Source organism: Pteropus alecto, unplaced genomic scaffold, assembly GCF_000325575.1.
Source record: "Pteropus alecto unplaced genomic scaffold, ASM32557v1 scaffold10, whole genome shotgun sequence".
Lineage (NCBI taxonomy): Eukaryota > Metazoa > Chordata > Mammalia > Chiroptera > Pteropodidae > Pteropus > Pteropus alecto.
The window spans coordinates 10,030,272-10,043,397 of NW_006431210.1; the positions used below are offsets into that span (position 1 = coordinate 10,030,272).

General features: G+C 39.9%; 1 protein-coding gene and 1 pseudogene across 1 annotated transcript in view; both read left to right on the top strand.

Annotated features, from left to right (window-relative positions):
• Window positions 1-6,430, top strand: part of GOLGA4 (golgin A4) — a 93,343-nt gene extending 86,913 nt beyond the window's left edge. The window contains exon 25 of the mRNA XM_025039346.1: window positions 5,731-6,430. Coding sequence (XP_024895114.1) covers window positions 5,731-5,754 — 24 coding nt within the window. The 3' untranslated portion in view covers window positions 5,755-6,430. The remainder of the gene's footprint in view (window positions 1-5,730) is intronic.
• On the top strand, window positions 4,315-4,433 carry LOC112470344 (annotated as a pseudogene).
• Window positions 6,431-13,126: the final 6,696 nt, after the last annotated feature.

Below are 13,126 nucleotides of genomic sequence, written 5' to 3' on the forward strand. Positions count from 1 at the left end.
CCCCCTCTCCCCACCCCCTTCCTCCCTGGTGATGGCTACTTTAGCCACCATGTAGCCATGTAGGATGAGTCTTTCCTAGAAAATGAGACTTGGAAAGGTGAACTAATAATTAATGTGTGTAAGGTAAACCATTAAAGACTTCAGTAAGACAGTCAATTTTATAGGAATGATACCAGCTCAAAAACTGTCCCCATCTTCACTTCTCGTACCTTGGAGTGTCAGCCACATGCAACATTGCTGTGGTGAGAGCCTAAATCTCAACAGCTCAATCTCTGGTATGATTTTGAGCAAACTTTTTTCATATTTCTGGCCCTCGTTAGTAAAATGAGTATATTGTATTATCCTATCCCTAAGGTTTCTTTCCCTCTAAAGTATAAAATTAATTGTAAAATTTTAAAGTTTTAGATTTGTTTCAAGTACAAAAAAATTGCCTTATGTGGAACAGGCAGAAGTTAAAAAGAAAATGCACATATCAGATGTACATATCTTTTTGTCTTCCCTAGAGCAGCCTTTTTCCTCTTCCCAGTTTTTAGCTTGTTGTCTCTGATATTTCATTTGGTGATGGCGTAGGTACTTTAGATCAGGAGTGCCCAGTCGCTAGGCTACGGATTGGTACCAGTCCATGGCCTGTTAGGAACTGGGCCGCACAGCAGGATGTGAGCGGCAGGCAAGCAAGCAGAAGCTTCATTTGTATTTGTGCTGCTCCCCAGCGCTAGCATCACCACCTCAGCTCCACCTCAGATCATCAGGCATTAGATTCTCAGAGGAGCACTGGTCCTTGGTGCCCTGAAGGTTGGAGACCGCTGCTTTAGATGGCCACAGTAAACAGGGTATTTCAGTAGCAGGCTAGAAGCAAGAGTGAATGCAAAAGTCTTTGGCTTGTCCAATTGTATTTTGCTGAATAACACTGCCCTAGAAGTACACCATCAGATTTTTTAAAAGGAGAGTGTTATTTGTTATTTAGGATAATTTCATTAAGAAAGTTAATTGATTAAGGTATAGTTGACATACAGTATTATAGAAACTTTATTTTAAGCAGGTGCTAAATCATCTCTTGCAATTTAAGAGGTTCTTTTGTTATATAGGAATCTCTTTTTAAGAAGTGTTTCTAGAAATACATTTTTATCTCTAGAGTGCTGGCAAACTTCACGACACATTTAACGTAGATGGCTATTTTCGCGATAACTTCATTAAAAGAAAATTTTTCTTTTTTGATGAAAAAGGTTTGGCTTATTTTCTTACCTCATCCACTGTAGTCATTTTTTTTTCAATTGATCTTCTATTAACTGTTTTGCTTTGCTTTTCACACTGATCTTTCGTCAAGTTTTTGATTAGTCCTTGCCCTAGACCAGTCTTTATACTTCGGTTAATGTTTCTCACTTCTCTCCCTTTGGTTGGAATTTTTAAAATCTCTTCTGAATTAATAAGATCATCAGAACTTTTCAGCATTGTTAGGTACAAGTGTTTTCCATTCCAGTGGTGGCTTATTTTTCCCTTTGCAGGACTCAGTAGATGCATGCCAGGTGGATTCAAGAAACAAATGCAAACAAAACTGATACAGAGTAAAAAATACTGGACGTGTAAAATACCTATTTGTCACCTCAAAAGTGGTTTTGATTCTTGGTTTTATTAGAATTACGTAACAAATGATCATTGTCAAAAACACATTCCAAACAGTTCAGAAACATATTACATGGAAAGGGAGGCCTTTTGTGATCTTCAGCCTTCCATCTGTTTCCACCATGAAAAGATCATCTTTGTTAATAGCGTGGAGAATATCCCCAGGTTTTCTAATCTTTATTAAAATATATTTATAATTATTCCTTTATCATTTAATTGTTTTATTTTATAAAAATGAGAGTATGCAACAGCTTGCTTTTTTAACTTCATATATTTTTATATTATGCCACCCCATTACAAACTGATCTATCTCATTCTTTTTATTGACTGATTGTGTGATTATATGGATGTCCTACAATTTAGGTCCCCAGTTGCTTATTCATAGACACTTAGGTGATTTCTACTTTTTTCAGTACTTAAAGCATAGACACAGGGAACATCCATATACATATATTCTGCAAGTTTTCCAATAGGTTATTAACCATATTGTGTTGTGCATTGCAATTATTATTTTCTGGTTTGTCTTTTGATTTTGCTGCTTTTTACTAACTTCATATTAAATATAAAAAGTAAATAAAATGATGCTTCTGAAGTTGATCATGTTATCCAAGAATAGACACTGATTTTATAAGCATCCTCTGTTTTTTGCAGATGCTGTTTTAAAGCTAATTAGTAATTAAACCAGGAAGCTAATTAGTGATATTGGATTGTGACCATCTTACAATGGGACATAGAATTTATTTAAGAAGATTGCTACAACAAAAACCATGTTTGAAACTGGGGCCCTTTGAATGGAAATTTCAGTGTGGGCTATCATTTCTGAAACCATTCCTGATGGACTGTTGAATTGCAAGAGTTATTCTCTAATAAAATTGACATATTTTAGGAATGACAGTTCAACATGGAGATATATTTTAGTACTATTCATCAACATTTCCCTAAAACCTTTTGATGGTAAATTGAGATTATGCAAATCAAATTTGAATGGACTTTAATGGAATTATGAAATTGTTTTATGAAGCAAATAATCACACCCTAATTAATCTGTCATATAAATATGTACTGAAAGTGTCAAGTACATCTTTAATTATGTTTAAATTTTTAAGTTGCAAGTAAAATCTCAGCTACGAACTGTTATATTTACTTAGGATGGGAGAGAGGTATTACAGATTCCTTACACTTTGCCTGCATTTCCTTGATTTGAGGAGATTTGAGAAAATTTTAAGTACAATTTGTTTAATCCTTTGAAGTTCATATACACATATAATCTGTGTTAATATTATTAAGTCTTAAAACTAACCCAACAAGCTTTTTTTCTTCCTGGCTTTGTAGTATGCTTCACCTCGCAGTGGTATCTTCTGAGTAAACCATCAGTCTGTGCTTAGTTAGCATGTGGTGAGTGAAGAATAATGTCTTGTGTCTTTTGTGCAAAAATCAAATATATTGCATGATACTAACCATTTCGCTAGAATTCTTTTGCCTTTTTGTTTTATGAATATATGATTTTGCTGTGGGTTAAAATAGGTATTTTCTGTTAATTCTATTCTATAGATTAATAATGTAATAATAATTGTAGTGCTATATTATTTAAAATAATAATAATTACCACTACAAGTAAGAGTTATATAATTTTAGGAAATTTTAATTTTTTAAATAATACTTGAAAGTTTCAAATTTGCTCCTTGAAATTTTGTTAAAGAATCCAAAAAAGTATTTATGTATTTTATATTCCTTTTAGTTTTTTATTTCCCAAGAATGGTTTTTGAAGTCAATAAAGATTGTGAAAGAGAAATGAAAAATCATTTTCTAAAAGTGAAGTGATAATATTTTATGAATCCAGAATTTAAAATATTGTAAAGCCTACTTAGAAATAAGGAAAACTAGTGAAGTTGATTTAAAAATAAATGCAGTTTCATTACTTCCTGGGATCTTAATAGTTTAACAAAATAGCACATTTGTCCGGAGGAGACCCAGAGGCAGCCTGCTTTATTTCAATGGGGCTGTTTCTTATTAACATATTATTAGAGTGAAGTGGAGGCATCAAAAATGTTTCATTCCGGTTGACTGTCTTCACTATTTAAACACCCCTCCCATTACCACGTATTTATTCATGCTATCAGCTGAATGTAGCACCCCCTAAATTTAGGGTACATTTTTACCTCAAACTTTGCTAGAATTTTCACAAATCATAAATAAGCAGAATCACAATTAATGGAGCTTAGTTATCACAATCGATAGAGCTTAAAGATTCTCTGAGATTATTAGTTAATTCAGCTAGTATTCAGCTAACAACAGTATCAAGGTTTAAAATGCCAATATACAGCATTTTAAAAAACCTTTTAGCTTTAAAAATTCTTTATGCCTACCTTTGAATCTCGTTTTGATTTTAATATATATCAATTAACTTGCCTTAGTGATTATCTAGAATTATCTTTAGTCATGTAAATCTCATATCAAGCCTAATAAATTTTAAATTTTCCTTTTTCAATAATATACTGCATCATACTTATTATATTATTACATTTAAATACTGTCATTAATCACTGGAAATGTGTACTGTGTCACATTTCTGTTGATTAATTGATTGTCTCAATTTTTAGTTTGAAAAATTTCAAACATAAGATTTGCAAGCATGGTGCGATAAACACTCAGATTCCCTTCAGCTATATTCACCAATTATTAACATTTTGCCTAGTCTACGGCTATGCCACTCTGAACAAGCCTGATCCTGTCTGATCTCGGATTCTAAGCAGGGTCAGGCCTGGTTAGTACTTGGATGGGAGACCACCTAGGAAGACCAGGTGCTGTAGGTGTAAAAAATAAAAAAATAAAATAAAACATTTTGCCAATATTTTCACTTGCTTTCACTCTTGCTCATTCTTTCCATATGTATTTTCCCCTCTGTAACATTTGACAGTTACTTGCAAACAAAAACTAAATATTTTAGCAAGTATCTTTAAGAACAAGGGCATTTTCCTACATAGTAGTAATAGTTATCCATTTCAGGAAATTAATATTAACATAATACTGTTATCTAGTATATAGTAAACATTCACATTTTTCCAGTTTTCCAAATAATGTCTTTCATAATTTTTTAAATTCCAAGATTCAAAGATTGTGAATTGCGTTTCATTGCTGTGCTTTTCTAGTCTGTCTTTTAAACTAGAAAAGTTCCTCCAGCTTTTTTTGTCTTTCATGACGTTGACTGTTATGCAGCATTATCAAATCATGCATGAATTTCTTCCTGCAACAGTACACGCCGTGGTTGCAAAGCAATAACTGACAAGGGAATTTAAATACAACAGGAAGTCGTCTTGTCTAGATTTCTAGGATCAACATGATTATATAGCCAGTTTTATAAATAATATACTATGAGAAATACATCATGAGTAGTGAATTACATTGTTCATTTACAAATTGAGAAGACTTTAAAGCTTTCTCTTTCCACTAAATACATATGAAAAGTTTGTCACTGTTAATCTTATTTGGTAATTTAATTTTATGGCTTTTATTTTTTTAACCTCATATTTGACCTCAGTACACAGGCTTTTAGCATTTTAATCGGAGAAAACTTATTAGGAAGGTTTAGCATCATTTTTCATAACATTTTAAGTTTTTTTAAAATTAAGTTTGTTAATTTCAGATGAGGTGTAGCTTTTTACACTAAAATGCTACTTGTCTCCTGCTGCCATGCATATCATCCTGGAGAATTGCAATACGTAGAAAAATCGACACATTAGTGACAGGGAAGAACTCTTTCTCCTCTTTAAATCTAGCCTGAAGGGCTGCGTCCTAGAGAAATTCTCCCAAGTTAGCAGGTTTACTCCTGGCTCTCTAATTATGACCTCGTCGCTTTCGATACATGGTGGAGGTCGCGGTGCCAGTGTCACTTAAAAATACCGTTTTCCGATATTGCTGACTCCAGGTCGGCTCACTCCAAGGACATTGATTTTTAAAAGATTCCTTTAGGATTTAATACTTAGAATATTTCTACTCCTGTCCCCAGGCTATAGAATATAATTTTATTTTCACTCGAAACAATAAATCTCCCAAAAAGTTGGCTTTAAAGTTTTTTTTTTCCTTTATCCTCTTTTCCTTTTTCTTTTCCAGTCCTGGCTCCGATCTTCATCTTGAAGAAATGAGGAGAGTAATGTTGGGCAAGCTCGAGAAACTGCACGTTTGCTGTTTGAGAAAGAAGCTATTATTCAGGGCCCCTATGTAGCCAAAAGACCAAGAAAAATCTGACATCGGCCCACAGATATGTTGCAGACTGCCTTTTAAATAGGTTGTATCAGTGGAGAAACAGTGATAGTTTTTACTTTTTTCTTCTTCTTTTTTTTTTTCTTTGTTGGGAAGAGTTTTATGTTTAAAACTTTTTGAATAACTTAACCTGATTTATGGGCTCACTTAATGTTCCTTTCTTCCATTCTTTTTTGTCCCTCTTTTTAAAGAACTGCTTGCCTTTTCTATTTATTTTTAGAGTGATTTTTTTTAAAAAAAGACTTGTGCAATACATTTTGGGGTGAAACTTAGTGGATTTTTTCTGATAAATTAGAGCATTTAATTGACTATTTTATCTAGATTGATTTGTTGAATATTTACTACAGACTAGTTCTTTAAGCAATGACATATGATAAATCCAAATGGCAGTACCTCATTGTTTACTTAGCTTTTGTACTTATATTTTTCAGAGGAAGAAATACTACTGTAAATTGTAAATAGTCAAGATATAACTATTGTATGCAAATCTGTGACTGTTGGCAATGTCATTTGGAAGAACAAATAAATAAAGTTTATTTACTGTATAAAATTTGCTTACTGTACTTTTCTCTATGTTGAAATCTATTTCAAAATAGTTAAGAATTTATGTTCTATCTGGGTGAATACAATGAACTATTTGTTAAGATGAGAATTTGGAAAGATTTTTATGTTCAAAATTAGCATGACCAAGTTAGAAAAGTACAGAAACAAAAAGTACTTCACAGGTGGGTGTTTTAGGATTTTGCCAATTTGGGAATGGATGCCTGTTCTCTCTGGAGTAGACCATACTTTGATTATTTTTAAACTTAAGGCGAAATTTCTGAATACCTAGAGATGGTCAGAGAGTTTCACATACTCTTTATATTCTAGCAGGTATAATATTCAGTGTCTGGGTATTATCTGCCTCTGCCTCAACATGGAATCTCAATTATCCAGATAGTCTGAACCGTAGCGTTGCTCGTGTATCATGTTGTGACAAAGAGCTGGGAGTTCGGTGGGGCGGATGGCCAAGGGGTCTTCCTATGACCCACAGCTGACTCCTTTCAGCAAGAGAAGAGAGTCTTACCTTGTTTTTCCCTTTAAATTAAGGTTTACTTAAATAGCAAAATTTTGTCCCACTGAAGGATTTCTGACAACAGACATGACTTCCTACCCTTTTTATATCTTTCCTTAGGGTAGATTGTGGACTCTTAGTGAAATCCATATACAACTGCCAGCAGTTTCTCCCTAACCCGTTTCTGGAGACAAGCATATCAAAAAGAGTACAGGAGTCAGCAAACTTCTTCTATAAAAGTCCAGTTTGTAAATATTTTCGGCTTCATAGGCCATACGGTTTCTGTCACAGCCTCTCATGTTTGCCACTATAGTATAAAAACAGTCAAAGATAATACATGAATGAGCATAGCTGTGTTCCAATAAAACTTTATTTATAAAAGCAAGTGGTAGGCTGGGTTTGGCTAGCAGGCTGTAGTTTGCCAACTCCTGAGAAAGGGCACAAGCTGGATTTTAAACATGGGGTGAGAGGAGGCGTGATCATCAGTTATTATATAGGAGTTGTTCATTTTTCCTCAATGCAGGCATGCAGCCCCTCTATCAGAAGAAGGTGCAGCCAACTCAGGGCACTTTGATTAAAAATAGTGTTGGCATTCTCTCTTGGTTACTTGTTCCAGCGAGAGGGGCAGAACCCTACGTTGTGTACAGTGTCAGGGTCTCAGACCTTTTCTTGAAGATCCCCTGTTACTCTCCTTGATCGATGCCTGGGAAATGACAGGCTTTCCAACAATACTTAAAGGACATGTTTGCATCATAGATTAAAGTCTGTTGAGTACTTTGCCTTCTACTCTGATTTTGACTTGCAGACAAAGAAACGGGTTTGTGATGGCCGAGGCTGGCCCAAGACCAGAAAATGAGAAAGCTCTGATCCCAGCACTTACATCCAGATGCTGGGGCGCTGAACCCAAGATTCTCTCCAAGACCTCATGACTGGAGCACTTAAAAAGGTGATGCTGTAAATTTATTGCCAAGAAATAAACCATTCATTTAAAGATGTTACTTAAGCAAGTTGTCAGCAATAATTTCACTTGCAGCTACCGGAATTAATTTTATAGTCATTTTGTGTGGGTCAGATGCATGTGAATTTTGATAAGAGAACTACCTAGTCGCTGACTTGTGTCTTCTCAGTCCGTTTGGGCTGCTATAACAAAAATACCATAAACTGGGTGGCTGGTAAACAGCAGACATTTGTTTCTCACTGTTTGGAGGCTGAGAAGTCCAAGATCATGGTGCTGGCAGATTTGGTGTCTGATGAGGGCCTGCTTACAGGTTCATAGATAGCTGTCTTTTCGCTGTTGCCTCACACGGCAGAAGGGGCAAAGGAGCTTTCTCGGGCCTTTTATATAAGGGCACTTATCCCGTTCATGAGGGCTCCACGGTCACGACCTAGTCATCTCTCAAAGGCCCCAAGTCCCAATACCATCGCCTTGGGGGTTAGGTTTTAACACGAATTTTGGGAGACGTAAACATTCAGTCTATAGCGGCTTGAAAATCATTGGATTAAGCATTCCTAAATTAAAGGACTGGAATATAACTTCTTATTTTCTGATGTATAAGCGCTTGCTTCTTTCAAAACTTCACTGGCCACACAAACTCTTGTTGGTAGAGTAAGTGGCTCACAGAGTCTGAGCCTTTCCTTGCAGCAAGGCCCAGAGGGTGGGCTGGCTCGGTTGTAGCTTCCTCACCTTCCACAGCAAAAGGTGGGGCTGGAAGGCTGCAGGTTAAGTGCTGTGTTCAGACTGAAGCTTTTCTTAACCTCTGAAAAAGCAAACAAACAGAAAAAACCTTTCGTTTTTGTTTGTTTCCGATTTGGAAAGAAATTTAGGCTCATTGTAGATGAGTTGGAGGATATGTTTTTTTAGAAAGAAAATAATCCTCCAGAATCCCCCACCAAGAAAGCACCTCTGTTACTACTTTGGTGCATTTAATCATGCAGTATTTTTCTAATGCGTGAATCGATATGTGGAAGAATTTGTGTGTGTGTGTGTGTGTGTGTGTGTGTATGCCTACATTTACATGTCTATATTGAAGGCCATCAAAATTTCTTTGAAAGTTTTTAATTGCTGCATAATATTTTGTCCTATAGATGTGCTATCATTTAACCCCTTTCTCTACCACCAGACATTTAAGATACATGTAATTGGTCCCTTTCATTCAGTACTCCATGAAGAGTGCTTGTAAGCACTCTTGGACCAAACCATCTTTCTCTCAATAGCCTTTGATGCCAAACACATTTCAGATTACTGTGTGCCAGGTTTGTCTGGCACCATTTCCCCCTTAACGTTCCAAAGATGTGAGGCATGGGCGAACATTCCGAGTCAGTGCGCTCTTAGAACACTGCATTTCAAAACTGGGCTTCACCCAAATTTGAAGTGTCAAAGACATTGAAATAGCCATGCCTAAAGCATACTTTCCATGGGAGGGTGGGGGTGGCAGGTGGGGGTGCGGGTGAGGCAGCAGCAGCATTCCTTCCGGGCCCTCAAGCCGTTTGTTTCTATAGTTAGGACAATTTACTCATGCCTTAATTTGGGATACTCTTTAGTTTTGTTGATGTTGTTACATTCTTTGTAAGTGTTCAAACACTAAACGTGAATATCACCTCAACAACTGTAAACAGTGTAGCCATTTAAAAATTTAAAGGTGTTTTTCTAAACCAGCCTAATAAGCAGCAATGAGCACATCGTCTATATTTTTCCAATTGCTCGCTCCCCTGCTGCAGGAAGACTTCCTCTTGGGTTCCCCGTACCCAGATTAGGCTGCTTTCCCCTTTTAAATGGGGAGAGTTTAGTGTGTTTCCTGGTCGGTTCCTCTTTCTCTTTCACCTCTATAGGTTAGAGTAGGTAGGACAGAGAATTTGTCTTTTTAATTCATGCGTCTCCCAGAGAAGAAGTTGGCTCAATATCTGGTGTAGATCACGAGATCCTGGGCATAATGCCTGATGTAATGATTGGATGAGACTCACAGAAAACAGCCTAAGCCAAAACAGGTACTCAGATGCTGCCTGGAAGTAGGCAAAAACGAAGACTCATAGAACAGGCAGAGTCAGCGAAGAGGGACTTCACCATCGGGGTGGCCTCACAGGCCCTGCTTTCCTCCCCACGTGCTGCCCTGGCTTGAGAGCAAGGTTTCCTTCCTTTCCCTCTCTGGCCCTCAGAGGCACCCACCTAGGCGGGTAGGGTCACCCTGCAGGGATCCTTGGGGATCTTGGTCAGGCTGAGCTCTGGTGTTTGCAGGCCAGAGCTGACGGGCCCTTGGAGTCACCAGGACTTCTCTGGGTGCTGGCCTGGCCTGGAGGGGAGCTCAAGAGGGAATCTCTTATTTAACCTTGGCTCATGTCTGTTGGAGAAGACTCAAAATTTCCTGGGCCTGAAAATCAGCATTGCCATCAGGTATTCGATTTGTACCAGAAGTGACCACCTTCCTGCATTGTCCTGGGGCTATCAGGGCCTGTACAGCTCTGCTCTAGCTCTTCAAGGTCACCTGCTGCCCAGGAATCCTACTGCCAGTATTCAATGAGAAGGGACACCCTCACCTTGGTCCTACCTGTGTTGAACTGAACCAGATTTGCAGCCCTAGCCACTGGGTCTAACCTTCTTGGCCCTTTCCTTTGACCTTGGTTCTGTTCAGTCTCACATTTGCCCTTCTGTCCTGATCCTTGATTCCATCTCTCAGGCCATCCCTAATTCTGCCCTCCAGGGCTCCTTGACTGTCATTCCCAGCCACCTCTTGGGCCTGATCCCGGCTGTCCCAGGTAGTCATCCTGTGTGGTCAGGACCTGGCTTCTGGATCCTGCCCCATCACAGGCCTGCAAGGTTCCTGGGGAGGGAATGAACTGGTCCAGGGGCCTGGCCTGTGTGCTTAAGTATAAAATGAGCCTAAGTCCACATGGAACTGTCTACCCCAGTCACGGCTGAGGCCGGGAGGATGTGAGTGGGCACCCGTGACGTGGGACGTTCGAGCTGCACTTCCTGAATAAACCCAGAAGCCGCTGAAGACAGTCCACCCATTAAACCAGAAGGAATAAAGCTCCACTCTCTGGCTTGGGAAAACAAGCTGGACTTGCCCAGGAGAGGGGATAGAAGAGTCACTTGTGAGGGATTCCCACCACTCTGAGTGATGCGGGAACACCAAGCAGGGAGGGGAATGTCAGTACTGCTCTGGAGCCCATTGAACCCCTGCCTTGGCAAAGGAGAAGCTGCCCTGTAGGGATGCCTGCTGGGGCCCCGCAGGGAGTCATGAGCTAGCGGGAAGATTCCAAGAGGAAACTGACCTCGGGGCATAGCCGCAGACCCACCAATAGAGCTGCACCCCTGAGAGAGAGACATGAGTAAACAACCGGGAAGAGGCTTTAAGTGCTCAGAGTAAGGCACAGGTGTCCGGGGAGCAAGGAGGAGGAGCACCTGACTGTGGTGAGGATGATACCCGATCTGAGTCCTAAGAAGAGAAGGAAGGAGTTGTTGGTGAAGTCTAGGGAGGCGTCCAGGGCAGGAGGACAGCAAAGCTCAGAGGTAAGAAACAGCCCAGTTTTGTGTTTGAAACCATAGTCAGTGTTGGCATACAAGATACGAGGCAGGCATGGGGGATGAGACTAGAGGCAGATGGGCCCAGGTGATAAAGCCTACGTAGTCCCTGCTGATTTTTTAGACTTAATCTGAAGCAGTAATAAGAGAGAACTTTAAGATTGTCTTGGATGTTTTCAGCTCAAAGCCATTTATCCCCTTCCTTGAAAGTTCAGGGCTGATTTTGCTGCCAGGAATCTTGTAACTGCAGCTTTTGCCAGTGTGGACTCTGAGAAATGAAATGCACGTGGGGGGTTCCGTTGCTTAAGCCAAACGCAATGCACAGAGTCATCTGAGCCTTTCGGGGCTGGGGGAGAGGGAGCTGTCTAAAGTCAAGTTTGTTTCTTGGAGCTATGTGAACCCCATTGCTCATTCTCTGGGCCCAGGAGAATGAGGTTACAGCCAGCTGGCTTTTGTCACCAAGGCCCACAGTCTAAACAGCTCCAAAAGCAAGAATATAGACCAGATCCCAGACTCTTTGGCCCACTGGTCAGCTCTTACTGGGATCCATTTGTGGATCCCAGACTCAAGATGGGAAGTCTGTTCCAAGTCCAGCTGAAGGTGTGAATGACTTAACCTAAGCCAACTGATGATTGTGGGGTGATCTGAAAGGAAGGAGGGTATATTGTCTGTGTCTTTCAAGAGTATCTCCCTCTTCCCCGCTTTCCCCATTTTGGATTGTGGAATGATGGCTGAGAGGCAGGTGCCAAATCCAGCCTCACTTCACCCCCTGGCTTCTTCAGCATCTCACAGAGGGGCCATGAGTGGACTCTGCTGCTGGGAGGGTGATCTGAGGTGAATCTTTGAAACGGGCTCTTGCCCGTGGCATGTAACGTGTGAGAAGACGAGGGATGGTGGGAGGTGGAGAGTGGTTGGAAGCCCATGTGGTCCACCGATTCTCCTAGAATGCCAGAAGGGATGCAGACGACCCCTTTTCTGCACCCCCTGCAGATATAGCTGTCAACCCTCATCTCAGTCATCTATTGCCGCAGTGGCTTCAAACAAGCATCTTTTTAGCTCAGGAGCATCTGCAGGTCAGTGATTCAGGCTGGACCATTCTGGGCTCGGCTAGGCTCTTTCACATGATCTGGGAGTTGGCAGACTGTCAGCTCAGGCTCAGCTGTAGAAACGTGGCATTGCTGCCTGTGTCTCTGTCATCCTTCCAGCAGGCTGGCTGGCATGTTCTCATGATGAAGGACTGTCAGAAATGGTAACCTGCAAGCGCTTTTTGAAGAATCTTCTGCTGAAATCACAACCTGGGCCATGTTCAATTCAAGGAGGAAGAAATTCACACCATCTCTCAATAGGAGGATTCAAAAAGTCAATTGTAAGGATGTGAATTCACTGAGGGGGTGAAGATTTGGGGCCCTTAATGCAAACAATTTACTCAAACACTTTTCAACTCTACTCCACAGCCACTACCAGTCAGTGGAGTCCATACGTGACATCAAAGCTGTTTGCCATCACAACTATAAATACACAGTCTTCAAACCAGGTTTGGTGGAGCCCTTCGTTTCCAGTGGGATGCTTCAGAGGACTCTGCAGGGGCAGGGGGAGGATTCTGCTCACAGGGGGCTCCACGCTGAGACCTTTTGTCCTATCGGGCACCCCTAAATTTAGATGGGGAAAACCAA